The 27,804-nt window shown below is 44.0% G+C and overlaps 1 protein-coding gene across 1 annotated transcript in view; it reads right to left on the bottom strand.

Annotated features, from left to right (window-relative positions):
* The window catches only part of tmem178bb (transmembrane protein 178Bb), a 323,270-nt gene that overhangs the window by 31,062 nt on the left and 264,404 nt on the right, over nt 1-27,804 (bottom strand). Inside the window, exon 3 of the mRNA XM_080191666.1 lies at nt 4,793-4,930. Coding sequence (XP_080047792.1) covers nt 4,793-4,930 — 138 coding nt within the window. The remainder of the gene's footprint in view (nt 1-4,792; nt 4,931-27,804) is intronic.

The following is a 27,804-nucleotide window of genomic DNA, read 5'->3' as shown; positions in this document are numbered from 1 at the left end:
CACAGATTGGTGACTCTCTGAGAGAAATTACTTCTCCTCTTCTCCATTTAAAAAGGAAGACCTCTTATTTTTAAACTGTGTCCCCTAGCTATAATTCCCTCCCCCCCAAAAAAAACCACAAAAAGAAACATCCTCTTGGTAACAACCTGAAACATCCTCCTGATATCCAAAGTACGCCACATCTACAGATTCCCCTTTATCCATTTTGTTTGTTACTTCCTCAAAGATCTCTAATAAATATGTGAAACATGATTTCCCTTCCACAAAACCATATTGACTCTGCCAAATCAAATTATGATTTTCTCTTTGATAATTGTTCATAACAATTTCCCTGCGACAGACATTAGACTAACAAGCCTGTGGCTTCCCGCTGTCTGTCTCCCTCCTTTCTTGAATAGAGACATTACGTTTGTTATTTTCCAATCTGCTCGGACCTTTACAGAATCTAAGGCATTTTGGAAGATTAGAACCAACGTCTCTACTCTCTCTGCTGTACTGTTTCCTGATGGTGGTGATTGTTTTGTGGTATCTCTCTATTTCAACCCTTGATATCTATGGAAGGTTTTATACTGTCCAGTCGGTTGGCCCTCTCTAATGATTGTATCCTGTATGTCCAATTCTGCATTCTGGTTGCATTGTTGGTGTTTTATCTTTGATTGCTCCCTTTCACAATATATATTAAGTATTAATGCTTTAGAGGGGGATACTAAATGTCAAATCTTCAGATTATAGATGACACAAAGCTGTGCATGAGGGTGAGCTGTGAGGAGGATGCAGTGAAGCTTCAGTGTGATTTGGACAAGCTGAGTAGCAAGCAGATGCAGTAGAATGTGAGGTTACTTTGGTAGCAAAAACAAGAAGGTAGATGATTATCTGAATGGCCATAAATTAAGAGAAGAGAAGGTGCAATGAAACCTTTGTCTGACTGTACAGCAGTCACTGAAAGTAAGTATCCAGGTATAGCCTGGAGCAAACGGAAGAAGGCAAATGGTATGTGGTCCTTCATAGAGAAAGGATTCGAGTACATGAGTAGGGATGTCTTGTTGCAATTATAAAGGCCTTGGTGAGGCCACACCTGGAATATTGTGTACAGTTTTGGTCTCCTTTTTTTAGGAAAAATGTTCTTGCTATAAAGGAAGTGCAGCAAAGATTTACTAGACTGATTCCTGGAATGGCAGGACTGATGAATGAGGAAACAGCAAGTTGGTTAGAATTATATTTGCTGGACGTCGGAAGAATGAGGCGGGAATCTTAAAGAAACCTATAAAATTCTAATAGGACTAGACAGGAAGGATGTTAGTATGGTGGGTGTGTCAAGAACCAGGAGTCATATTCTATGGGTAAAGGGTAAACCTTTTAGGACTGAGACGAGGAGAAATTTCCTCCCCTAGAGAGTGGTGAGCCTGTGGAATTCACTACCACAGAAAGTAGTTGAGGCCAAAATATTTTATGTTTTTAAGGAGTTCGATATAGCTCTGTAGAGGGTGAAGGGAATGAAAGGATATGGGGGGGGAAAGTCAGAACAGGCTAATGAGTTGGATGATAAGCCATGATCATAACGAATGGTGAGCAGGCCCAAGAAGCCTATTCCTGCTCCTATTTTCTATATTTCTATTGTTAGGGACAAGATCAGGAGCTCCAAGGTATAGTATGAAATTAGCCTAAGTCTTATTAGGATGAACATAAGGTTTCACTCCAGGTAGAATTCAATTAACCTATTAAGCAGCTTTCATTAAAACAAACTTTATTTAAGAACACAGTTAGAATGCAACAAAAAGAATTGGTATAACTTTTACAAATTAAAACACTTAAACATGACAAATTCTTAACAGCTAGCTATCTCTTTAGTTCCGATTTAAGCAGTACCCCATATACATAAACCCTTTTGTCAGAACCTATTAGCACTAAAAACAGATATGCTCACTTGGATGCAAGGTTTCCAACCTCTTAACACCTCCAGACAGAGATCCAGTATGACATCTGTCTTCTGACTCTCATACAATTACCTTCAGAGAAAAATCCACCTCCAAACAGCAGAATCTCAGAGAAAGAGACTTATTTCCTGGCAGATTCCAGTCTCCAACTACAGAGAGGAAAACAGAGGCACTGCTCTCTAACAACTCCAAGCAGCATCTAAGCTTGAGTTCTCTGTGTAAGCCTAGCTCCACCCAGTCACTTGATTTTCTATTGATCAACGTAATCAAGTCCTAGTCTAGAAAACCCCAAAGGAGCACTAAAAGCAATAGAACAGTATTATTCCAGATTAAGACAAACATTCGAGCAATATGGAGAAATTATGCCGCTGCAGCAACAATAATGTGCCAGTTATAGATAGAAGGGCACAGATAATTTAAAAAACTGCTAAAACAGATCCTGCACAAGAAGCGTGACCCACGTATTGTCACGCTATATTTCACATTTGCTTTTGGAGTATGGATGACACTGACACTAATTACCCAGCTTGAGGGCATTAGGAGTCAACTCTGTATCGTGGGACTACAGACGTGTATAAACAGCATCAGGACATGATGTCCTGGAAGGGCATTAGTGAACCCATTGGGATTTTGCAGCAATCTGGCAACTTCACTTAGTGCAAGGGCCTCAAATGATCAGATTTGGTCAAATTTAATTACCCAACTGGGGTGAGATTTGAACTCAAAACGTTTGAGCTACCAGCCTGGGACTAGAACCATTGAGCTATCGTACCCTATCATCAATATGACAACCCTGTTTGGAGCAAATTGCTCAACACACTTCACAATTTTGAGAACTTCAGTGTTAAGTTCCTACAAGGTTAATTGCAGCTGTTCCAATATAAAAGATGGAGGAGGCAGTGGCACAGTGGTAATGTCGCTAATCTGGTAGGCTCAGGTGAATACTCTGTCATTACTGATTCAAATCCCACCATAGTAGCTGGTGAAACTTCAATTGAATTAATAAATCTGGAATATAAAGCAAGTCCTAGTAATAGTGACCATGACAACTACCATTATATTGTCATTCAAAACCCTTCTGGCTTACTTTAGGGAAGGAAACCTTCTGTCCTTACCTGGTCTGGCCTATATGTGACTCCAGACATACATGTGACTACAGAGCCACAGTAAGGTGGTTAACTCTTAACCGCCCCCTGAAATAGCATAGTAAACCACACAGTTCAAGGACAATTAGGGATAGGCAACAAATGCATGACCCAGCCAGCAATGTTCTTATTCCATGAAAACACCAGACCAAAGAGGTAAATTAGTAAACTTGGACATATGTGAGATAGCATTCCTATATGTCGTAATCGACACTTCGGGTGACTTTAGTATCAGACTCAGAAACTTGGCTGGGGTGATAGGTTGCGGGCTTGTAGTCAGCAGCACCATCTTGCTGCATTTGCTCTTGATGATCTCAGTCCTCACTGCTCCACCTTCTTTACTTAAATTTTGATAACAAAATGAATACAACATTTTTTTCTCAAATTACCTAGTGGTTCTACATTGGCATGACAACTCCATTTATCCCTACACAATTGCGGAGGAGAGATTATCTAGAATGGTACCAAAGATTGGGGGCTTCAGTTCCGTGGAGGGACTGGAGAAGCTGGGCTTGTTCTCCTCAGACCAGCAGGAGGGCACATCGAAGAGAACTGGCAGAAGAATGAGATGGAAGAGGAGCAGCGAGTCTTGACGACTTGCATAAAAGGATGGTGGAAGCAGATTCACATGGGAATTGGATAAATAACTGAGAAGAAAAGATTTGCAGGGCAACGGGGAAAGAGAAAGAAGTATACTATCAATTGGGCTGCTCTTTCGAAGGGCAGGCATAGACGTGGTGGGAGAATGGCCTCAGTTAGTGTTTAAAAATATATCAAACACTCATATATGTGTTTGGGACCAGGCCTGGTGTAATGTCCTAAGTACATCAGGGGTTTTAAACAAAAGGAAATGATATGGTTCACACACTTGAATTCAAACTAACACACAAGTTAATTTTCAGCAATTTCTCTGAATCTGTTCTGTAGATCTTCCTTCATAGCCTGGAAGTTGCCAGTCATACCATCTCCAGCATCTCCTGCTTAAACAAAATAAACCTCCCATCCTTTCTGATGTCCTTTCACTGACCTGAAACATCAACCTTGCTTCTCCATTCATTGATATATTGGATATCTGGCACAGACACAGGCCATACAGCCCCACCAATCCATGCCAGGGTTTATGCTCCACTATAGTTCCTCCCATCTTTCCATATTTAAATTGGCTAATCCTTTCCCCCTCATCTGCTTGTCTACCTTCCCTTGAATTGCATCTATACTGTTCACTTTGATCATTCCCCATGGTAGCGAATTCCACATTCTCACCACTCTTTGGGTAAAGAGGTTCCCTTAAATTACCCATTGGATTTCTTGATGATTGTCTTAAATTGATGGCCTCCAGTTATGTTCTTCCCCAAAAGAGGACACATTAGGTGGAATGTTCCAGCCCTTCCTACCGGAAGGATTTTCCTGTCAGGCCAAAGATGGCCAACTATCCCCATCCCCTCTTTGTGGCGTGTTCTCTGGTGACAGAATGGGCAAGTCACACAAATCACTGGTGTCATTGGTGGGACTGGAAGAAACCGTCAGCAGTAAATGGCGAGCTGCCAGAAATCATGTGGGACTAGAAAGTCATGCACATTCTCTCTGTATCCCACGCTCTCTCTGTATCTCCACATTCTCAAGCATCTGCAGTATTTGGTGTGAAACCTTGACTTGGATTCCTGATAATCCCGTCTAATTCCTGACTAGGAAGATCCAGGCACACAACCTTACCTCCCATTAGGAACAGCAAGCCAGCCACATACTGCATGAGGCCGCGATCCCAACAGCAGCCCAGAATCCCGATTATCCAGCCAAACAGGATGATGGCAACCGCCATTCCCATGAATCCAGCCGTCATCCGGCGCAGATCTGCAGCGGAGGAAAGAGAAAGCAGGGATCATTAAACTTTACTTGTGAAGTGTCCTTTCTCCCAGCGCTATGATTTGCTGTCACAAAAGAACTGCTCAAGTCATTTTTCTGTCTGCTCCCACAGAGACATGCTCTGATGTGCTCTGTGTCATTCAGTCGAGGCAGCACAGCCCTGACAGAGAGGCTGTCACATGGAGGTGGAGGAGTAACCAGTTAACCCCAACCTCATTACATTTACTGGATTGACACCTGGAACGAGCAAATTTTTTCATGAGGAACCATTAGACAGACTTGGCTTGTTTCCACTGAAGTTTAGAAGAGGGGTGATTTGAAAGCATAAAATGATGAATGGTCTTGACAAGTTGAATGTGGAAAAGATGTTTCCTCTAGTGGGCGAGTCCAGAGTGGGCACTGTTTGAAAATTAGGGGTCACCCTTTTGAGACAGGGATGAGGAGGGATTTTTTATTTGTCTCACAGGGTTGTGCGACTTTGATACTGTGCCTCAGGAGATGACGGAGGCGGAGTCACTGAATATTTTGAAAGCGGGGGTAGATTGATTTCCCAGGCAAGAGAATGAAAGGTTACTGGGAGAAACGGGGATGTGGAACTTGAATTACAAACAGATTAGCCATGATTTTATTGAATGGTAGAGCAGGCTCAAGGGGCTGAATGGGAGATTTCTGTTCCTATTCTGTGTGCTCATTAGCTGGATTTAGTCCACCTGTGTTTGCCAACTCTCCAAGAATTAAAGATTAATCTCCTAAACACAGCAGGCGATAATCTTGCAAGAAAATTCAAATAAATTGTGTGCATTTTTACTATCTTTGGAGATGTTTGTTTGATAGTTATAAAAACATTGGAGGCAGGATAAAGGTCTTTTGACTGAAAATTAGAATCAGCCAATCAGAGAATGAAAAGTTCCTTCCTCTTCCAGTTGCTTGGGAGAGTGGGGAACTTTGAGAACGGACATGTCTAATAGCCAATGATAGGAATATGGGGTGGCAGGACCGCTGGAAGTGAACACAAGAAAAAGGAGCAGGGGTAGACCACTCGGCCACTCAAGCCTGCTCCACCATTCAATACCATCATGGCTGATCTTGGGCTTCAGTTCGATTTTCCTGCCCACTCCCCATGTCCCATAGTTTGCCGAGAGATCAAAAATTTATCTGTCCCAGCCTTAAATATATTCAGCAACGAGGGGTCACAACACTCTGGGGTGGAAAATTCAAAACTTGCACAACTGTTTGAGTGAAGAAATTTCTCCTCATCTCAATCCTAAATGATCAGGCCCTTATCCTGAGACTGTGCCCTTGTATTTTAGATTCCCTGACCAATGGAAACCCCCTTTGAATTTTATAGGTTTCAATGAGATTGTCCCTCATTCTTCTAAGCTCAAGAGAAAATAAACACAATTTACTCAATCTCACATCATAGGACAATCCACTCATCCCAGAGACCAATCCAGTGAACCTTCACTGAAGTGCCCTCAATGCAAATGTGTCCTTTGTTAATTATGGAGACCAAAACACACAAAGTGTTTCAGATGTGGTCTGCACAATTGTAGCAAGATTTCTTTATTCTTGTACTCCAATCCCCTTACAATATAGGCCAATATGGCACTTGCCTTCCTAATTGCTTACTGTACCTGCAAGCTAACTTTCTGATATGTTCAACCTTACTGACATTACCAAGTCCATGGATGTTTAGAAAGTGAGCTTTGTCTGTATACGATGATACTGTCCTCAGCCCTCTACATGTGACTAACCTGCTCAGGTGTTCGCTAGTATGTTCTAGATGGCGATGTTTCCCAAGAGCTTCTATTGCTTTGGGAAAAGCAGCTGTGATTTCTGGACTCTGTGAGGGTCCATACACCAACCAAATCCACCTCCAAAATACAACTTCCAGCACTGATGGGGTTAAGTGCTTTGCCGTCCAGTTGAAAGCAGCAGGTTAAACTTGAAGGGTTGATCATATGACGTGATTATATCCTTCTTTGTCTCTGTCCCCAGAAAGAGCACAAAGTGCTTTACAAACAAGTCAAATAATTTTGATGTGCCAGAGGTACTGAAAAATGAGGCAGCCGTTTTACACACAAGATGAAACACACCTAGATGAAACTTGTGTTGCTGTAGCGCCTTACCTGATCTCAGTGTATTTCAAAGTGATTTGCAGCCAATGACATGCGGGCACTAATGCGATGTGGGAAACACAGCTGCCAATTTGAGCACAGCAAGCTCTCACAAACAATAAGTCACATGGGCAGATCTAGGTGTTGAAGTATAAATATTGGCCAGGTGGGGCAGAGGTAGATTGTGGGAGGGGGGATGGAAGCATGGGGAGAGATATTGGGCTGCTGTTCAGGTCTTTTATGAAATAATCCTTGGGGATGTTTTATGTCCACTTTAGAAGGTTGATGGGTCATTCCAAAAGATAGCAAGTCTGGGAGTGCAGCATTCCCTCAGTACTGCACTGGAGTGTCAGCCTAGGTTATATGCCCAGGTCTCTGGAGTGTGGCCTGTACCTACAACTTTCTGACTCTTAGCTACCACTAAGCTACAACTGATGCAGTATATGCCGCAATGCAGATGAATATCCAGTTAATCTGCTTGTATTTAGGGAGAGTTCCAGACCGCAGGATTCTAGCATTCACACAAACCTTTTCCTAAAGAGTGCCCCAGGATCTAAAACTGTCATCTGAACAGATCTTCCAAATGGGAACCAGCCAGTCACAATGGGAGCCAAAGGGAAGATCATCAATCACAAGGTCATCTTCTCCCTGTGGTTGAAGAGCTCATCCCAATGTGGATTCCACGCGCTAAGAGGCTCAATGAACATGATCTTCACCAAGCAACAACTACAGGAGAAATGCAAGGAACAGCAGCAACCCTTGTAAATGGCTTCTTTGACCTCACAAAGGCTTTCAACGCTGTCAACCGTGAGTGATGATGAAGCGTTCTCCTCTGTTCTACTGTCCCCAAAACTTTGTCATCATTCTCCACCTGCTCCACAATGACATGCAATCCATGACCCTGACCAACAGATCGACCACAGACTCAATTCACATTCAGACAGGGGTCAAGCAAAGCTATGCCACTGCGCCAACACTTTTCTCCAGCTTTCTTGCTGCAATGCTTCATCTCACCTTCCTCAGGCTTCCCACTGGAATGGAGCTAAACTGCATAACAAACAGGAATCTGCTCAACCTTTGCCATCTGCAGGCCAGATCCAAGGTTGTCTCACCCTCTGTCATTGAACTAGAGTATGCAGATGCTGCTTTTGCCTGCGCTCTCTTGGAAGGTCAAGCTCAACGCCATTGTCAGAACCTTCAAAACAGCGTCTGAGAGCATGGGCCTTGCACTAAACATCTGTCAGGCAAAGGTCCAACTCACCCCGCCCACTGGGTTATCAAAATCCACAATGAGGCCTTGGACAACATGGACCCTTTTCCATAGCTTGGGAGCTTACTGTCAATAAGAACAGACATCAATGATATGGTTCATCACCACCTTGGTGTGCCAGCGCTATCTATGGTGATCTGAGGATGGGGAAGAGAGCTCATGGTTTACAGAGTAGTAGCAATACCTAACTTCCTAAATGGTTCAGAGAGGCACCTCACAGCTCTGGAGAAATTCTACTTCTGCAAGATCCTGCAAATCCATGAGCAGGATAGGTGCCCCATTGTCGGTGTTCTCGCTCAGGCCAACATCTATTGTGTTGATGAACAGAGGGATCTAGGTGTATGTGTACATAGATCCCTGAAAGTTGGGAATCAAGTAGATAAGGTTGTTAAGAAGGCATACGGTGTCTTGGCGTTTATTGGTAGGGGGATTGAGTTTAGGAGCTGCAGCGTCATGTTGCAACTGTACACAACTCTGGTGCGGCCGCACTTGGAGTATTGTGTACAGTTCTGGTCCCCACATTATAGGAAGGATGTGGAGGCATTGGAGAGGGTGCAGAGGAGGTTTACCAGGATGTTGCCTGGTATGGAGGGAAGGTCCTATGAGGAGAGACTGAGGGATTTGAGGTTGTTTTCGTTAGAAAGAAGGTGGCTAAGAGGGGACCTTATTGAAACATATAAGATGGTTAGAGGTTTAGATAGGGTGGACAGTGATAGCCTTTTTCCTCGGATGGAGAAAGCTAGACGAGGGGGCATTGCTTTAAATTAAGGGGTGGTAGTTCTTCAAATAGTGCTTTTCTTCAAATAGTGCCCCAGAATCTCGAACTTTCACCTGAACAGGCCTTCTAAAGGAGAACCATTCACAGCACACAGCCAGTCACAATCAGAGCTACAATCTTCTGATTCAGAGGCATGAGAGCTATTCTCCAATGATGCACTCCTGCCAGCCATCTCCCTGGTTATCTCTGGAAAGTTATCACTTTAATAGTTGTCAGGGGGAAGGTGTAAGGCAGACATTACTCATTCAGCTGTCATTGTGTAGAAGGTTGAAAAGGAGGGAGGTTGTTTCTACTGGTGGGTGAAACTAGAATGGGACGGCATGGCCTCAAAATAAGGGGGAGCAGATTTAGGACTAAGTTGAGGAGGAACTTCTTCACCCAAAGGGTTGTAAATCTGTGGAATTCCCTGTCCAGTGAAGCAGCTGAGGCTACCTCATTGAATCTTTTTAAGGCAAGGATAGATAAATTTTTGAACAAAAGGAATTAACGGCTATGGTAAGCGGGTGGGTAAGCGGAGCTGAGTCCACGAAAAGATTAGCTATGATCTTATTGAATGGCAGAGCAGGCTTGAGAGGCCTACTCCTGCTCCTAGTTCTTATGGTCTTATGTTCTTATATGAAAGCCAAGATTTCCCATTGGCCTTCTGGCTAGTATGAGGTTTACTGGGCACATGAATAACAACTGATAATTAGAGGGTGCCTTTAATAGAATGAACTATCCAAAATCACCCCACAGGAGCATTACAAAGTGTAATTCGGAGCCATGTAAGGTGAGACTGGATTAGGTGACCAAAAGCTTGGTCAAAGAGGTAGATTTTTTGCAGCGCTTTAAAGAAGAGAAGTGTGAGATGGCGAGGCAGAGAGTAGGGTCGCCAGCCCTCTAGGATTGGCCTGCAATCTCCAGGAATTGAAGATCAATTTCCAGGACACTGATGTGTGCAACTCTGGAGAAAGAAATCATTGGGACATTAAAAAATTTGTTTTTTATATCATTTTCTTTGAACATTTCTCTTCACCAGCTATAGAAATATTGAAAATGGGAAAAAACGACTATTTGACTAATGGTAAACCATCATCCAAATGGTTAATGAGTCTTTTTCCTTTCCAGTTGGTATAGGAAGGCAGTACGTCGCAAGGATGGTGTGTTGGCTGATTGGAGCATAGGGACAAACCGTGTGAAACCTCCAGGAAGGGATCTAGGGTGGGTATTCCAGAACTTGGCAATGAGGTGACTAGCATTTTAAAATAGCACAAGCACACATTGGAGCTTCACGTAAGGCCCAATGGGGGAAAGGGGAACAAATCTATAAAACACTACAGCCAGTGGTGGCACGATGACACAGTGGTTAGTACTGCTGCTTCACAGCAAAAGGGACCTGAGTTCGATTCCCGACTTGGGTCACTGTCTGTGTGGAGTTTGCACGTTCTCTCCAGTTTCCTCCCACATTCTAAAAGACGTGCTGGTTGGTTGCATTGACCCAAACAGGCTTCGGAGTGTGGCGACTCGGGGGATTTCACAGTAACTTAATTGCAGTGTTAATGTAAGCCTTACTTGTGACACTATTAAATAAACTTTAAAAAAAACAATGGGATCAATAACTTGGCCTTTTCTTATTCAGCCTCCAGAGGATGAGTTCCACCAGATGGTCCAGCCAGAAACTGCAACCATGGACTGAACTTTGTGGATCAGACTCACCCTGCTGGCCATGGGCCATGCTCTGCTGAGCTTGACATCTCTTATTTTGAACAAATCCGAGATCCTTCTGAAACGCCACTGTGGACTAAGATTTCAGTTACTCTTTCTGATGTTTTCTTTGCTGCTGCCTCCATTTCTTCTGACACTGCCTTTGTGCAGGATCTCATAATTTTTTTCTATGTTAACATTGCTATCTAAATGCAAATTATGGTTGTCTTTCTGTCTTGTCTCTTTAAAAAGGCACTAACCTCGTGCTGGACTTCTGCTACAGGCCCCCTCAGTTGCTGAAGACCCTTCCACTCTTAACTGCCCAAGGAGCCATTCTTCATGAGTGCGTGTCAGCAGGCTATTCAACCCTGGTGATTTGACTTTGATTTTTTTGAAATTTGATTTATTATTGTCACATGTACTAGCATACAGTGAAAAGTATTGTTTCTTGCGCACAGGTAAAGCATACCATACATAGAAAAGGAAAAGAGTGCAGAATGTAGTATTACAGTCATAGCTAGGGTTTAGAGACAGATGAACTTAAAGCAAGGTAAGTCCATTTAAAAGTCTGACAGCAGCAGGAAAGAAGCTGTTCTTGAATTGGTTGGTACATGTATCTTTTTCCTGATGAATGGAGGTGGAAGAGAGAATTTCCGTGTGCATGTGATCCTTAATTATACTGGCTGCTTTGCCAACGCAGTGTGAAGTGTAGACAGAATCAATGGAAGGGAGATTAGTTTGCATAATAGATTGGGCTACATTCATGACCTTTTGTAGTTTCTTGCAGCCTTAGCAGCAGGAGATATACCAAGTTGTGATACCACCAGAAAGAAAGCTTTCTATGATGCATCTGTACAATTTGTGAGAGTCATAGCTGACATGCCAAATTTCCTTAGTCTTCTGAGAAAGGAGAGGTGTTGGTGGGCTTTCTTAACTATAGTGTTGGCCTGGGGGGACCAAGACAGGTTGTTGGTGATCTGAACACAAGGCAATCCCTTCTTCCCTCAATCCCTATGTGTCGACATTACTTTGTACACCTCTCGCAATTGTGAACTATCTTACATCAAATCAAGAAAGTGGAGGTGAGGGCGGAACAGCACAGATCTCCCTTGAGTACAATCCAGCATAGCTTAATTAGGGCCCTGGCGTTAATTAAATGCTGAATAGCAAATGAGGAATGAAATGAAGTATCTTGCTGATATTATTATTGCACTTAACATACTAAGTGAGTTCAGATACAGAGACTGTCATGGAGATGTATCCATGGGAAACCAGCTAGAAGCTTTGACCATTAGGCAATGGTAATGTTTATGTTACTGGACTAGAAGAAATAGGAAGGTTTGCATTTGTAGAGTGTGTTTCATCATCACCAGGTGTCTCAAAACCCTTGCTGCCAATGAAGTGTGATGTGAGAAATAGCAGCCAATATGCACACAGCAAGATCCCACAACCATCAGTGTGATAATGCTCAGATCACGTGATTGTTAAATATCAGCTAGGATACCAGACTTTTCTTCGCATTAGTGCCAGAGAATCACCCACACCCTTGCTGAGTAGGCAAGTCAGTTTAATATCTCATTTGACCTCTGACAGTGCAGCAGTCCCTCAGTACCGCACTGGAGTGCCAGTTTTGTGTCTGGGAGAGCAACTGGAACCCTGAGGTGGTGAGGGTGCTGCACACTGAACCACAGCCTTCGCCCTCCCGCTGCCCATTGAGGCCTTTAACTGGGTTACTGAGGCTAACTTAAGGCCTCATTCTGCCCCCAGCATTAATATCCAGTGGCAGGCAGTTATGTTTGTCCTTGGGGGGAACAGGCAAAGCCTAGCATGTTTGCTTACAGATTCCCCGGGAGGGTGGCGGTGAGTGGTGGACTCAGGGAAGGGAGCCGGGGTCCCTTGTTCAAAGGGTTTTTCAAGGGATTCAGCATCAAGAACCACCTCTCCCCCCCACCCCCTCTTCACTACCTTTGCTGCTGAACTCCTTTCCTTCCCTTACACCTCAACCCTGAGACCGCTCTCCCACTACCTGAGGCCAGGGATCCAGCAACAATAGTAAACCTCAGATGGGTGCCATTCACCCAGTTCAAGAGCAGTTAGGGGTGGGCAACAAGTCTTGCCAGTGACACCCACATCTCAAGAAAGAATATTTTTTTAAAATCACATACCAATTCTCTGAAAGGGGGGAGCAGGGTGATGAAGCTATTGAAAGGTCAATAACATGTTGGGTTTCTCAAAGAAAAGCAATGTTTCAAAGCTAAAAAAGTGTGATACATTTCAAAAACTGGTTAGACAACATGTGTGCAGAACACTAGGTGCAGTTTTGGATTTTTAATCTTGGTGGGTTGGTAATGATTCAGAATCCACAATGAGCTGTAGGCATCTCTCTCCATTCTAGAGAGACACTTGGTTCTATAGCTTGAGGGGCACCACTCCACATCAAGCACGGGACAGAACAAGAAATATGTGGCAGGTGCCAAGTCTACCTCAGCCAGAATGGGATTCTAGGCTGTGCTGTTGATGTTATTCTGGACCACTCATATCTAACCGCTCCCCTGTTCTCTATAGCAAGTGTAGAGAGTGCACGGTGTCCATTCATTATGATGAATGCAGAGATAGGAGGTCTTGTGGCACAGTGGGTAGCCTCCTTACCTCTAAGCCAGAAGCTCTGGATTCGACTCCCAAACAGGACTTGATGGCCAAGGAAACTATACACCTTCATTCGCAGTCAAACAGGTTGAGTATCAATCTGCAAATCTTTCCAAACACACCAATAGCTGGTGATAAGCGTCAGAAAGATTTTTGGCCAGCCACACTTGATGTGGGGTGGCGTCCCTCAAGCTATAAGCACCTGGAGACAGACTAGCAACCTGTTCCGGGAATGACAAACTATGGAAACAGATGAAATTCTTCCTTAGAGCATCACTAGGTGCAGGAAGAGAGTTGGAATCCAGAGATGGAAACAACAGAGAGAAAGACTTATCAGTAAACTATTGCTCTGGTTTAGGCTGAGAAGAAATTTAGATGGAGTTTTAATGATTGTAAAGGTCTGAATAGAGAAAGACCATTCCTTCTGGTTGGGGTGTTATTGTCAAGGGCAAATGAGAAAAGGTACAGATCAGCCTGGCTGGAGTTGAATGAAGGTATTTGGCTCAAGGGGCTGAAATGTTCCTAACTTCCCACTGTCTCCTGTTCTCAGTGAGTAGTCATTAGCTGGTCAAACTCAACTTCATCCTCATGACCCACAAATAAACAATTCCTTTCACCTTGGTTAAAAAAAAGTGATGTTTTGAGAGAGAGATATAAGGGCATCTGTGAAGAGAATTATCGAATGTTTACTGACCTCAGACCGATGGTGATATCAGACAGTCTGATCACACCAATGCCCCATTGATCAAGCCTAGTCTGATTTCTTCATTAAGTGATTACTCCTCCGCTTGACATACAATATTCAGCTGACAAACAGTATAAAGCAGTCGGCAAAAAAGGGCTGCAGATTGAATTTGAGGAATCAGCTCGTGTCAGGTACACAGTGGAATTAAATTTTTGATGTCGTAAATCAATGAGGAAGGTGAATGTTCTCCAGGAGCTCGTTTTCACAGTGTCATTTATTTTGATGTCTAGTAATGCGGCTCTTCCATCTTTCATCAGTCCAGGGAAAGTCAGATCAATGTGCAGCTTGCCTGTCTCAAAACAGTCTCAGATACGAAGCAGGAGGAGGGGTTGGGGTTGGGGGCGGGCGGGGGCGTGTGGTGTAGATAACTGGAAGTGATAGCTGAATCTGTGAAAGACAGTCATAACATTGCCTATTCACCTGGGATGATAGTTGCATGGAATATAGGCATCGAAGTAGACCATTCAGTCCTCAAACTTATTCCACCATTCAATTAGATTTTTGCTGATTGTCCCTAAATCCTTTTACTCATCTTTCATCACTATCTCTTGATACTTATGCCACATGAAATGTATCTCCAATTATCCTTCAGTTGTCTTTTGGGGGACAGAATTCTAGATTTCCACTCCCTGTGATTAAATGCTTCCTGATTTTACTCCTGAATGTGTCACAAAATGCCACCTCGCTTTGAGATTTTGGCAGAGCCCAGAATTTGATTCTGGCTTGTGCCACTCAGGCCAAGCTCAGTGGCAGTTGAACATAAACACAGACTTTCAAAATCCTAGTGACCAAAATTCAACTGATCCCAGGTAATAGCTCTTCCTGACCCACTTATTAAAAGGGGGCTGGATAATTTGTTGGGGGAGAGGCAGGGTGCTTGGTGTGTGAGCTTTTCTGAAGGTGGAAGTGCAGCTCTTAAAGCGGGACTACTCTGAACGCGAGGGTGTTCTTAAAGCTGTCCTATCTTAAAGCTAGATTGCTCTTAAAGCTAGACTGTCTTAAAGCAGTGCCAACATGCTGCAATTTCAAACTGTGTATGGCTTCCCGGAGATCGAGGTAAAGATGCCAGAGCAACACCAGAGTGGAATAGTCAGTTGAAGTGCCATATGATTGCCAATGCAGGGCAAGGATCTTGTGGAAGGAAGCAATTTGGGTAATGAGTGGCAACTCTTGCCCCCTTCTCACTGACATCTCTTTGTCGTGCAAGATGAGATTTAGTGATCTCACAAAGTCAGCAAGACTCCATTTAAAGGTTGCTGTTAATGTGTGTTTTGTACATTTATTAACCTACATATAATCAAAGTATATTCACAAATCTCAGAGGATTACCCTGTTCACTAAATGTTCTGCATCAAACTCTCCAAATAAAGGTGGATGCAGCAGATGAGATTTTCCAGTCCTTTCTGCCGATGTTATCTTCTGGACCCGCTGAGGGTAAGCCCTGTAGCGGGTCCCCCCGACAGCAGAACAGGTGAGTCACAACTGCACTGCTGACGTCAGTTGGACCAAAAGATCCTGCCTGCGGCCAATGACAAGCCGCCTCCACTGCTGGAAAACACACTGCGGGGGTTGGAGCATTGGTAAGCTCTCTCAGCGTCTTGTAACCATGTCCACATCAGTGTCAGTGTGGAGAAGTCAAGCAAATTCCCAAACAACTGTCAAATTCAACAGCATCTGACTGACTGGAACAAACATTCTCTTCCCATGCTGGGAGGAATTGTGTTCAATTTCTGGAAAGGACAGAAGGTGGAGCAGCAGGAGCTAAAGTGGAACCCCCTGGGTGGGTGCACTGAGAGATGGAGGTGTGGGCATGGTCTGCACCCACAGATTTGTCAAAGACCAGAAATAGTGCTGAGGCCCACGCTCTAAGGAGATTCTGGACAGTATCCCTTGTGTCATAGTTGTATAACTTGTTCTTAACTCCACACGAGTCATAAACAGGGAAGATGCTGCAGAGTGAGAGGGGAAGAACTAAGTGCAGAACCTTCAGTAGCTGACACATCCGGCAGACACTAGCCTGCTCTGTCACATTCACCAACACATAGCAGCACTGAGATATTAACCCGGGGACAGAATGTTCAGACTAGCTATTGACACTGAGTGAGTCACAGCTTACAAGGAATTCAGAGAATGGGGTACTCAACCATCAGGTTATAATATTGGGGTTCTACAATGAGAAAGCAAATGCTGGCAATATTAATTGCATATAAATTATATGCTGGTGGAGGGCATTAATTATGATTTTATTTCAGTACATATAGAGGGACATTGAAATGGCGCTTGAATTAGGAGATGTTCCCCTCTGCAAATCAATGTAAAACAGAGTAAAGATTGGCTCCATATCATCTTCACTCTCTGGAATAGAATACACAGGGAGTATAACAAGGATCTGTCAAGGCTATTTGGGAAAGTGCAGCAGATGGCAACAAAGTGCAGTACTATCCAGACACTATCTGAGAGGGTGTTAAAAGAACACAGAGCATCCCAGATTGAGTGGAGCTTCAGGAACTCCTGTACTTATCCCACAGAGAACAGAGGTGTGTGGTCAGTAAATCCATGAACCTTTTTGGGCACTACACTCCAGTGCCTGGGGATAAACAGGAGATTCTGAATCTCATGTGGTGCTGCCTAACAAGCCTGACCCCCGACACTGCCTGCTCTGCCTCGTTCTGATTCTGCATCAGCAAATACACGAGTAAGATGGGAAATCCAATGGGGAAATTTCTTTTGCAACTCACTGCCATCACTTGAGGGAAATTCCCTCAAAAGAGGAACATTCTTGAGAGAGGATGTTAAATCATAGAATCATAAAATGAAATTTAAAGTTTATGTTGTTAGTCATAAAGTCATAGAGGTTTACAGCATGGAAACAGACCCTTTGGCCCAACTGTCCATGTCGCCCTTATTTTTTTTTAGAAACCTCTAAGCTAATCCCAATTGCCCGCATTTGGCCCATATCCCTCTATATCCTTTGTACCCATGTAACTATCTAAATGCTTTTTAAAAGATAAAATTGTACTCGCTTCTACTACTATCTCTGACAGCTTGTTCCAAACACTCACCATCCTCTGTGTGAAAAAAATGCTCCTCTGGACACTTTTTTATCTCTCCCCTCTCACCTTAAACCACTGCCCTCTAGTTTCAGACTCCCCAGCTTTGGGAAAAGATATTGACTAACTACCTTGTCAATGCCCCTCATTATTTTATAGACCTCTATAAGGTCACCCCTCAGCCTCCTACGCTCCAGAGAAAGAAGTCCCAGTCTACTCAGCCTCTCCTTATAACTCAATCCACCAAGTTCCGGTAGCATCCTAGTAAATCTTTTCTGCACTCTTTCGAGTTTAATAATATTCTTTCTATAATAGAATTGCACACAGTATTCCAAGTGTGGCCTTACCAATTGTACAACTTCAACAAGACGTCCCAACCCCTGTATTCAATTTCTGACCAATGAAACCAAGCATGCCGAATGCCTTCATCACCCCTCTATCCACCTATGACTCCACTTAGTGTAACAAGTAGAAGGTAGTGAAAATCCCCTAGTCACCACATTCCGGTACCTGTTCGGGTACACTGAGGCAGAATTTAACACTTAACCGGTATGTTTTTCAGACTGTGGGAGAAAACCGGAGCACTGGGAGAAATCCATGCAGACTCTGGGAGAACGTGTAGATTCTGCACAGACAATGACCCAAGCCGGGAATCAAACCTGGGTCCCTGGCGCTGTGGGGCAGCAGTGATAACCACTGTTACACCCTATCACCCAGAAGCCACTGTTCCAGCTGGTGGAAAGCAGAGAGCAAGGCCATTTGGTCTGTTGCGTCCGTACTGGCTCTTTGGGAGAGCTATCCAAACAATTTCACTCCCTTGCTCTTTTCCCAGTTTCCTGCAAATGTTTTCCCTTCAAGAACTCATCTAATTCCTTTTGGGATGTTGCTGTTGAACCTGCTTTCACTAATATTTCAGTGCTTCCTAGATTACAACAACCTGCTGTGTCAACAAAATGTCCCCGCTGCCTCATTTGCCAATAAAGCTGACTTGTCAACATAGACAACTCGAAAGGAGCAACTAAACGAGGTGAGTTTTAAGGAGATTCTTAAAGGAGCAGACAGAAGTAAAGACATTAGCTAGGGAATCCCAAAGGATTGTACAGCTGGTCACAAAATAAGGAGAGATGAGGAATAGAGGGATTTGGAAACATGGAAGAGAATTTGAAAGCAGAGGTGTTGCTAGAATGGGAGCTGGTTTTGTTCAGTGAGTGCAGGGGTGACGAGTGAGTGGGACTTGGAGCACCCCAGGCAAAAGGCAGCAGAGTTTTGGACGGAGAGACAAGATCATTTCAAGCACAGACATGAGGTGCAGATCATGATTAGAAATGAACATTTTTTTAGACAATGGCAATACCATTATTATAGAAATGTATAAATTAGCCACAAATAGAAATTGTTTGTCTCACATTTTGTTTCCTCAGGCAGGAAGTAAATTCAGAGCCGAGACTTGATCTGAATCTAATTAGCAGGCAGGGCTGGGGCTGAAAGCATTCACTGATAGGAATGTACACAGACAACTGGCTTCTCAAACCCACGGGCATGAAAAGAAATGGTGCAATAACATCTCCAATAGACACTCATTATAAAGTGGCCGAGATAGGTACACATGTTTCAGCCCCTGTACTCATTCTGTAGCTGTACTTTCAGCCTTTATTGCTTCATATCTCATTTTCACTAGACTCATTTCAAGCTGTATCAGTTGTGGGATTGATATATATATATGTCTATCTCATTGTTTGTCTGTCTGTCTATATATCTAACTGTCGATCCGTCTGCCTCTCTATCTCCCTGTCTGTCTGTCTGTCTCACTGACTGTCTGTCTTTCTATCTCATTATCTTCTCTCTGTCTGTCTGGGTCTCTATCTATCTGGCTGTCTCTGCCCCTTTGTCTGTCTGTCTGTCTGTCCGTCTACCTCACTGTCTATCTATCTATCTGTTTATCCCTCAACTGTCTGTCTATCTATTGCCTTGTGGCTGGCGATATCTTTCTGCTTACTGGATTCTCCTTGTGTGGGTATATCTTGCCACTCAATTACAACAAAGGATACTTTAGGCAGATTTCCAATCCTCTGGCTTCCTTTCCTCCTTTTAGCATTCACCTTGCCTCCATTCCTCTCAAGTCTCATTTCAAATCTTCCTTCTCCATGGCCTACCCAAGCACCTTGCCAGTGTTTCACTCTCTATGTTGCTGTCTTCCCTCAGGCTCTGCACCAAGCATCTTCTGATTCAGAGTGACTTGAACCTCCACCTCAATTCTTCATGCTCACAGTTCATTGTTTACCTATCATCTCTTAACATTTCCTTCGACAGAAACTCTCCAACAAAATATTCATGCTCACTCATGACCTTGCCACCTCACGTGGTCTTTTCACTGAAACAGCTTGATCCCAGACAAAGCCAGCTTGAATTACTCTGCCCCTCACCACACATTTCTCTTTAAACCTTAGTCCTTTCCACGTATTTCCAGAAAATGTTGTCACCGCAGGGACACTTTCAGACTTCCGACAGCCAGCATTCAATTCTGCATCTGGCACACCGTGACAGTCACCATCAAATTGCTCTTGCTCGACTCTCGATTTACTCTCAGTGTCAGCCGTGGCTTAGCCAGGAATACCCTCATCTCTAACTCAAACAGTTATAGGTTCCAGAGGTAAGGGCACAAAAATCTAGGCTGGCCCTCCAGTGCAGCGCTGAGGGAGTGCTGCACTGTCTCTTTGATGGGATGTTAAACAGAGGCTTTGTCTGTCATATAAGGCTGATGTAAAGGATCCCATATGACTGTTTCAGAGAATAGTTCTGCCCTCAGTCAACATCACAAAACTGATGATCTGGTCATTATCACATTGCTGCTTGTGAGAGCTGCTGTGGACAAAGTGGCTGCTGATTTTCCTACATTACAACAGTGACTACACTTCAAAAAATACGGACTTGGCTGTAACTGTGTTGGAAAGTCTGCAGAATGCTAAATGAAAGCCTTGTCACTGATACAACCCCCACTTTCTCTTTGTGAAATCCAATTGGTTCAGACTGGTGTGACTTTTAGACACAGAAACATAGCCGATAGGAGCAGGAGGAGGCCATTTGGCCCTTCAAGCCTGTTCCGCCATTCACCACGATCATGGCTGATCGTCCAACTCAGTAGCCTAATCCTGCTTTCTCCCCATAACCGTTGATACCATTGCCCCAAGTGCTTTATCTAGCCGTCTCTTGAATACATTCAAAATTTTGGCATCAACTACTTCCTGTGGTAATGAATTCCACAGGCTCACCACTCTTTGGGTGAAGAAATGTCTCCTTACCTCCATCCTAAATGGTCTACCCCGAATCCTCAGGCTGTGACCCCTGGTTCTGGGCTCCCCCCATCATCAGAAACATCCTCCCTGCATCTACCCTGTCTAGTCCTGTTAGAATTTTATAAGTCTCTATGAGATCCCCCCTCACTCATCTGAACACCAATGAAAACAATCGTAATCTAATCAATTTCTCCTCGTACATAAGAATATAAGAAATAGGAGCAGGAGTAGGCCATCTAGCCCTTCGAGCCTGCCCCGCCATTCAATAAGATCGTGGCTGATCTGAAGTGGATCAGTTCCACTTTCCCGCTTTCTCCCCATAACCCTTAATTCCCTTGTCTATCAGAAATCTATCTACCCGTGACTTAAATATATTCAATGAGGTTGCCTCCACCACTTCAATGGGCAGAGAATTCCAGAGATTCACCACCCTTTGAGTGAAGAAGTTCCTCCTCAACTCCGTTCTCAACTGCCCCCCCCCACCCCCCCCCCCCTCCCTTTGAGGCTGTGCCCTCTAGTTCTGGTTTCCTTTCTAAGCGGGAAGATTCTCTCTACCTCTGCCCTATCTAGCCCCTTCATTACTTGTAAGTCTCGATAAGATCCCCCCTCAGCCTTCTAAACTCTAAAGAGTACAGGCCAAGTCTATTCAATCCCTCTTCATAAGCTAACCCCCTCATCTCTGGTATCAGCCTGGTGAACCTTCTCTGTACTCCCTCCAAGGCCAATATATCCTTCCGCAAGTGCGGCGACCAAAACTGCACACAGTACTTCAGCTGCGGCCTCACCAGTACCCTGTACAGTTGCAGCAAGACCTCCCTACTTTTATATTCTATCCCCCTCACTATAAAGGCCAGCATTCCATTCGCCTTCTTGATCACCTGCTGCACCTGCAGACTGAGTTTTTGCAGTTCGTGCACAAGGACCCCCAGGTCCCTCTGCACCGTAGTATGCTGCAGCTTTTCACCCTTTAAATAATAATCCCTCCTACTATTATTTCTACCAAAGTGGATAACCTCACACTTGCTAACACTGTACTCCATCTGCCAGGTCCTTGCCCACTCGCTCAGCCTGTCCAGATCCCTCTGCAGACTTCCCACACTCTCCACGCAATTCACTTTTCCACTCATCTTCGTGTCATCAGCAAATTTTGTTACCCAACACTCAGCCCCTTCCTCCAGATCATCCAAGTAAATAGTAAACAGTTGAGGCCCCAGCACCGATCTCTATGGCACTCCACTAGTCACCAACTGCCAACTAGAAAAGCACCCATTGATTCCAACTCTCTACTTCCTGTTAGATAACCAATCCTCTATCCACACTAACTCTTTACCCCCAACTCCATGTACCCTAACCTTTTGCAACAACCTTTTGTGAGGCACCTTATCGAATGCCTTCTGGAAATCTAAAAACACCACATCCACCGGTTCCCCTCTGTCTACTGCACTAGTCACATCTTCATAGAAATCCAATAAATTTGTTAAACACGACTTCCCCTTAACGAATCCGTGCTGCGTCTGCTCTATCAAACCGTTCTTTTCTAGGTGTCTTGCTATTTCTTCTTTGATGATGGATTCCAGCATTTTTCCAAATACGGACATAAAGCTAACCGGCCTATAATTCCCTGCCTTTTGCCTGCTACTTTTTTTAAACAGCAGCGTAACATTAGCTGTTTTCCAATCCTCTGGCACTTCCCCGGAGTCCAGCGAATTTTGATAAATAATTACTAAGGCATCCACTATCACCTCAGCCATTTCTTTCAGAACCCTGGGATGCATTCCATCTGGTCCCGGGGACTTGTCTACCTTCAGTCCCATTAGTCTATCAAGCACCACCTCTCTAGTGACAATAATTGTATTAAGGACCTCATCTCCTACCATCCCTCTATTTTTAATATTCTATTTTTAATATTTGTGTCCTCCTCCATGACGACCGACACAAAAAACTTATTTAAAGTCTCAAGACATCAGTCTCGCCATCCTCAGAATCAGCCTGTAAACCTTTGCTTCCCTCGAGAGCAAGAACATCCTTCCTCAGAAAAGGAGACCAAAACTGCACACAATATTCTAGATATGGCCTCACCAAGGCCCTGTATTATTGAAGCAACACATCCCTGCTCCAACACATTTTCTTTGAAACTCTTTCTTCCTTGGGTATAAAATATTAAGAAGGGGAATAAAATGACTGTTTGAAAGGGCAGTCGGAGGGAAATAATTTGAAAACTTGGCAAGCTGACAATTTCTGTTGTCAACATATCATGCAATGTACATACTATCCAAGTGCTGGTACTGCTGGTAAAGTGCATGTATCTCTGCATCTCCCACCACTCATTTATTTCTCCCCCAACTCCCCTTACACTTTGCCACTCTCTGAGCAATGGTTACTAGGTCACTGTGAGTACATGCACACGATAATGTTAAAACATTAGAGAAGCAAAGAACTTTGGCATTCTCTTGTTTGTCCTGATAAGTGCAAGATGAAAATATTTGGCCACATGTCTCTCTTTTCAACAAGATATAAAGATATCAAACAAAAGCATATGGGAAAATCGCCCCCGGGGGGGACACAGCGGTGATATTCCCTGAAAATCACTATTTTTAATCATTTATTTCAATCCAGATGTTCCAAGATCTTTCATATTGCTGTTTACAACTGCACCTAAAATGGGCATCTAATGCACTGGTCTGCATTTTGCTGTCTTTTCTTAAAAATAAGAGTAACATCTGTTTTTCTCCAGTCCTCAGGCACCACTTCAGTACTCAGAGATATCTGGATGATTTTTGTTTTGCCAAATTTCCTATAATTTCCTTCTTGATTTCCTTACGGATCGTCTTTGTTGGCATGGCGATTCTTTCACTTGGCTCATGCTTGTACAGCTGTTTGGCAGACCGTGCTGCTGGGACTGTGCGCAAATGTCACAACTAACCTCTACAACACTTACTGTAATAACTTGAGGGTGACTCCTTGTGACAAACTAAGAAGGGTTTATTACCAACAATATATATAATATATACATATTTATATATACAAGCAACGGTCAGGCAGAACAACACTTTCTGCTCACCCGGCTCCTACCAAGGTTCGTCCTGGCCTCTGGATTTGTGCCCTTGCTCCCAATTGGTTTGGCTCCCTCCACTGACTCTCCATAGGGTCTGGCCTGACTACAAGGCCCTCAGGAATCGCTCCCTTAAAGGGGTCATGCTACCACAACTCCCCAGGTGGCTTCCAGGTCAAATAAGTTACCAATTTCCACCTTTGTTAAAACAAAAACTGAGGTAAAGATGTAGAATCTGTGCAACATCAGTTGTCCCACTCTCACGCGAACCCAATTCCAGTGACCCGCCTCCATCCCACATTTTTCTTTTAAATTATAACTAAATTTTTTTATTGGTATCCTTCGCTCTCCTGAATTGGAAATTTTTCTCCTGCAATTTTGCTGGAGTTTTGGTCTCCTTATTTAAGAAAGGTGCATTAGAACCATTATAGGGAAGATTCACTCACCTGGGATAGAGTTGTGGTGGTGCGGGCGATGGTGGGGGTGTTATTCTAAAAGGAATGGTTGGACTGGTTGGGCCTGTATACATTGGATTTTAGAAGAGGTGATTCTTTGAACCAAAATTTTCTCAGGAGACTTGACAGGGTGCGATTCTCTCAGCCCACTGATTGCTCTAGCAGGGCAGTGGTGGAAAACTTCAGTGAAGACCATTTAGTGGGCTCCCCGCTGGACACCATGGCCTCCGGGCATCTCCCAGGCAAAGACGTCTAGCATCATCAGCTCCGTGTCAATTTCTAGCACAGATCTGAGTTCAACATTTAAACCAGTATTTACATCCGATTAATGAGCTCAGGACTGAAGTCTCCAGGCCCACTGGCACATCCCTCCAACCAGGAATGGTTCACTCCAGCAGAGTTTACCATTGCTCCCCATGAACAGGGAACAGGCATTCAGACCCCACTGAAGGGGGCAGAGGCCACTGAGGCCCCCCCCAGGAGGTCAGGGGAAAAGGGGGGATGCCAGTCTGGCCCGTGGCACTGCGCAAGAGGCAAACTGACAATGCCTGAGCTTCGGGCAGTGCCAAGGGGTTCGGGACCAGAGAGGGTGTGGGCCTATACAGGGCAATCAGTAGGGCTGGGGGCTCCTGCTGCCACTCTGCAAAAGGATTGTGGGCAGAGGGGAAGAAGACGGCCATCGGGACTGGCTGGGGCGAGAGAAGGGGAATATTAGGGCTTATCCATACAGATTCAGGAAGCCAGTGATCAGGGCGGGGTGGTGGGTCAGAGGATCAGCAATGCTGATCAGCAATGGCCAGCGATGAGGAGGCCAGCAGTGTGGGTCTATTGCGCATGCGCCGATCTGGGCATTGAAAGATCAGCGCACGCGCAGTGGTCCACTCAGCACTATGCTGCCACCTCTCCAGCAGAAATAGGCCCTGCCCACTGATTTTCAGTGTGAATCTTGCTAGGGTTCTCTCCGGTGCTCAGAATGTGGGAGATTCATTCTGAAACTCACAATAAAAAAACAATGGAAGTTACTCCCATTTTCACAGATCGGGGATTTAGAAATTTTTTGGGAGAATCCCAGCCAGAGTTTTTATAAACTTAATTCATGGGATGTGGGTAACAGGCCTAGGCCAACATTTGTTGCCCATCCCTAATTGCCCTTGAGAAGGTGGTGGGGAGCAGCCACCTGAAACCGCTGCAGTCCATGTGGTGTAGATACACCTACAGTGCTGTTAGGGAGAGAGTTCCAGGACTTTGACCCAATAACACTGAAGGAACTGTGTTGTCCTTCCAAGTCAGAATGGTGAATGACTTGGAGAGGAACTTGCAGGTGGTGATGTTCCCAAGTATCTGCTTCTCTTGTCCATTTAGATGGCAGAGGTTGCCAGTTTGGAAGGTGCTGTTTAAGGAAGGTGAATGCTGAATGGACGTGTCTCCTTATGGCAGCGATTAGATTAGGGGACACAGTTTAAAAATAAGACGTCTTCCATTCAGGGAAGAAATGTTTTCTCTCAAAGAGTCCTGAATTTTTGGAACCCTCTTCTCTACAGAGTGCTGGAGGCAGGATCATTGAATATTTTGACGTAGATAGAATGTTGACTAACAAAGAAGTCAAAGTTTATCGGGAGATAAGTGGAGTTGAGGCCACAATCAGATCTGCCATTATCTTACTGAATGGCAGAGCATCGAGAGGGGCTGAGTGGCCTACTTCTGCTCCTAATTCATATGTTTCTATGTTCATATGAAGGTTAATGTCCTTTATACACCCCAAACATGGCCACAGATATCAATTTCATCGTCTTCCTGTGTCATTTGACTTCAAGGCCTTAAATATGTTTTCCCTCCTTTATGAGTTTCTTGGTTTGGTTTAACCAAGCAGGAATGCCTTTAACCTCAGTACCTTTGCTAGATGGACACATTGGCACATGTATTCAGAATGACTTCTGGGGAAGAACCCCATAGTTGCTCCAATCTCCCAGCCACATTCAAACTGACCAGGGCCAATCTGACAAATGCTTTTGTGCATAAAGTCAAAATTCGGTAACTATCTGTTTTAATAACCTCTTATTTGCTTGTCAATATGGTAATAGATGATTGTTGGTATCTAAAGCCTACCCACCATTATGATCATTGCAGTAACTCAATCAAATCATAGGAGGCCATTCAGTCCATCGTGTTTGCACTGGCTGTCCAAATGAGCATTCATTGAATGCCATTCTCTTGCCTTCTCCCCATAAGCTTGCACATTCTTCCTTTTCAGATAACAGTCTAATTCCCTTTTGAACGCTTCAATTAAAACGTCTTCCACCACACTCTCAGTCAGAGCATTGCAGACCTTAACCACTCACTACATGAAAAAACTTTTCTCATGTTTTTGGCAATTACTTTACATCTGTGCCCTCAGCTTCTTGATCCTTTCATGAGCAGGAACATTTTCTCCCTACCCACTCTTTCCACACCCCTCATAATTTTCAATACCTCTATAAAATCTCCTTTAAGTCTTCCCTTCTTGAAGGAAAACAGTCTCAACTTCTCCAATCTATCTTCACAACTGAAGTTCATCACTCCTGGAACCACTCTCGTGATTGCCCCAATGCTCTCACAAAAGACAAATTCCAAGATGTTTTCTGCACTTTTCTGTCCTCTTTTGCAAATTGTAGTCTTGTACTATGACTAGCAATCTGTCTGGTTTCACCAGAAGAGGTATTCGAGCCCCAAACCATCTCTGGGAAGTTAATTTTCTCTGCTAGTTGCTTCCCATATTCTGTAGATCAGTGCTGTGGGCTGTGATGCTAAGCTGTGGATCCGCTGCATATCTCCATCAATAGTTTACCGATATCACCTCCATTCATTTTACCCCAAGTGACTGTCTGCCTTTTCCTTTTGTATATCCTCTCTCACTTGTGCCTCAACACTGTAATCTATATATATTGCTATACTATCTGCTTTTTTCCTGATGTAGTCTCAGCTAAGCAATTTATTTCAATCCAGATATATATCCCATTCATTGGGATCATTCTACCATGTCTCTCTGACGCTAATGACATGCAATCTATCAACTCCTAAAACACTTTCCAGATCACATATCTTGTTTGTCAGCTTTCTTGCGAGGATGCAAGCGCAGCTCCAATATGCCTTATCGTTTCTCTTTTTTTATTTGTACCCAGGATGTATGCATCATCAGCAAGGCCAGCATTCACTGCCCATTACGAGCTGCCCTTGAAGGTGCTACAGTCAGTGTGGTGAAGTATACCGATAGTGCTGTTATTGGGTAGGGAGTGCCAGGGCTTTGACCCAGCAACGATGAAGAAATAGGAACAGGAATAGGATATATGATCCCGGCTGATCGTGGTCTTCAGCTCCACTTTCCTGCTGTCTCCCCAAATCACTCAATTTGCTGAGAGATCAAAAATCGGGCAATCCCAGACTTATATGTATTCAGTGATGGAGCTGTACTGTAAGGAGCTGGCGCATGTGTGGTTAATGTGGGACTGAGTACAGTTCCACCCACAGTGTGATATAAGAACCCAGGAGGGAAAAACAATTCAGCCCAGTATTTCATTTGCCCCGGTTTACTGTTTTTTTTCTGGGAAGGCACATGATTCAAACCCAGAGTCAGTGCAGTGTTGAACAGAGACCTCAGTGCAGAGGCAGCTCCAAGTTTTTACCTTTTACTATACATGTGTAACTTGTTCTAGTTGTTAATAAAGACCTACTGGGAGAACTCTTTACGATATACCATTCTGTAACCAACACCCTCTCAACAAGAACATCCACAACCC

Source organism: Carcharhinus amblyrhynchos, chromosome 6, assembly GCF_965287045.1.
Source record: "Carcharhinus amblyrhynchos chromosome 6, sCarAmb.v2.hapA, whole genome shotgun sequence".
Taxonomy (NCBI): domain Eukaryota; kingdom Metazoa; phylum Chordata; class Chondrichthyes; order Carcharhiniformes; family Carcharhinidae; genus Carcharhinus; species Carcharhinus amblyrhynchos.
The sequence above is the reverse complement of the archived record's forward strand: the minus strand, read 5'-3'. Positions and strand labels throughout refer to the sequence as shown.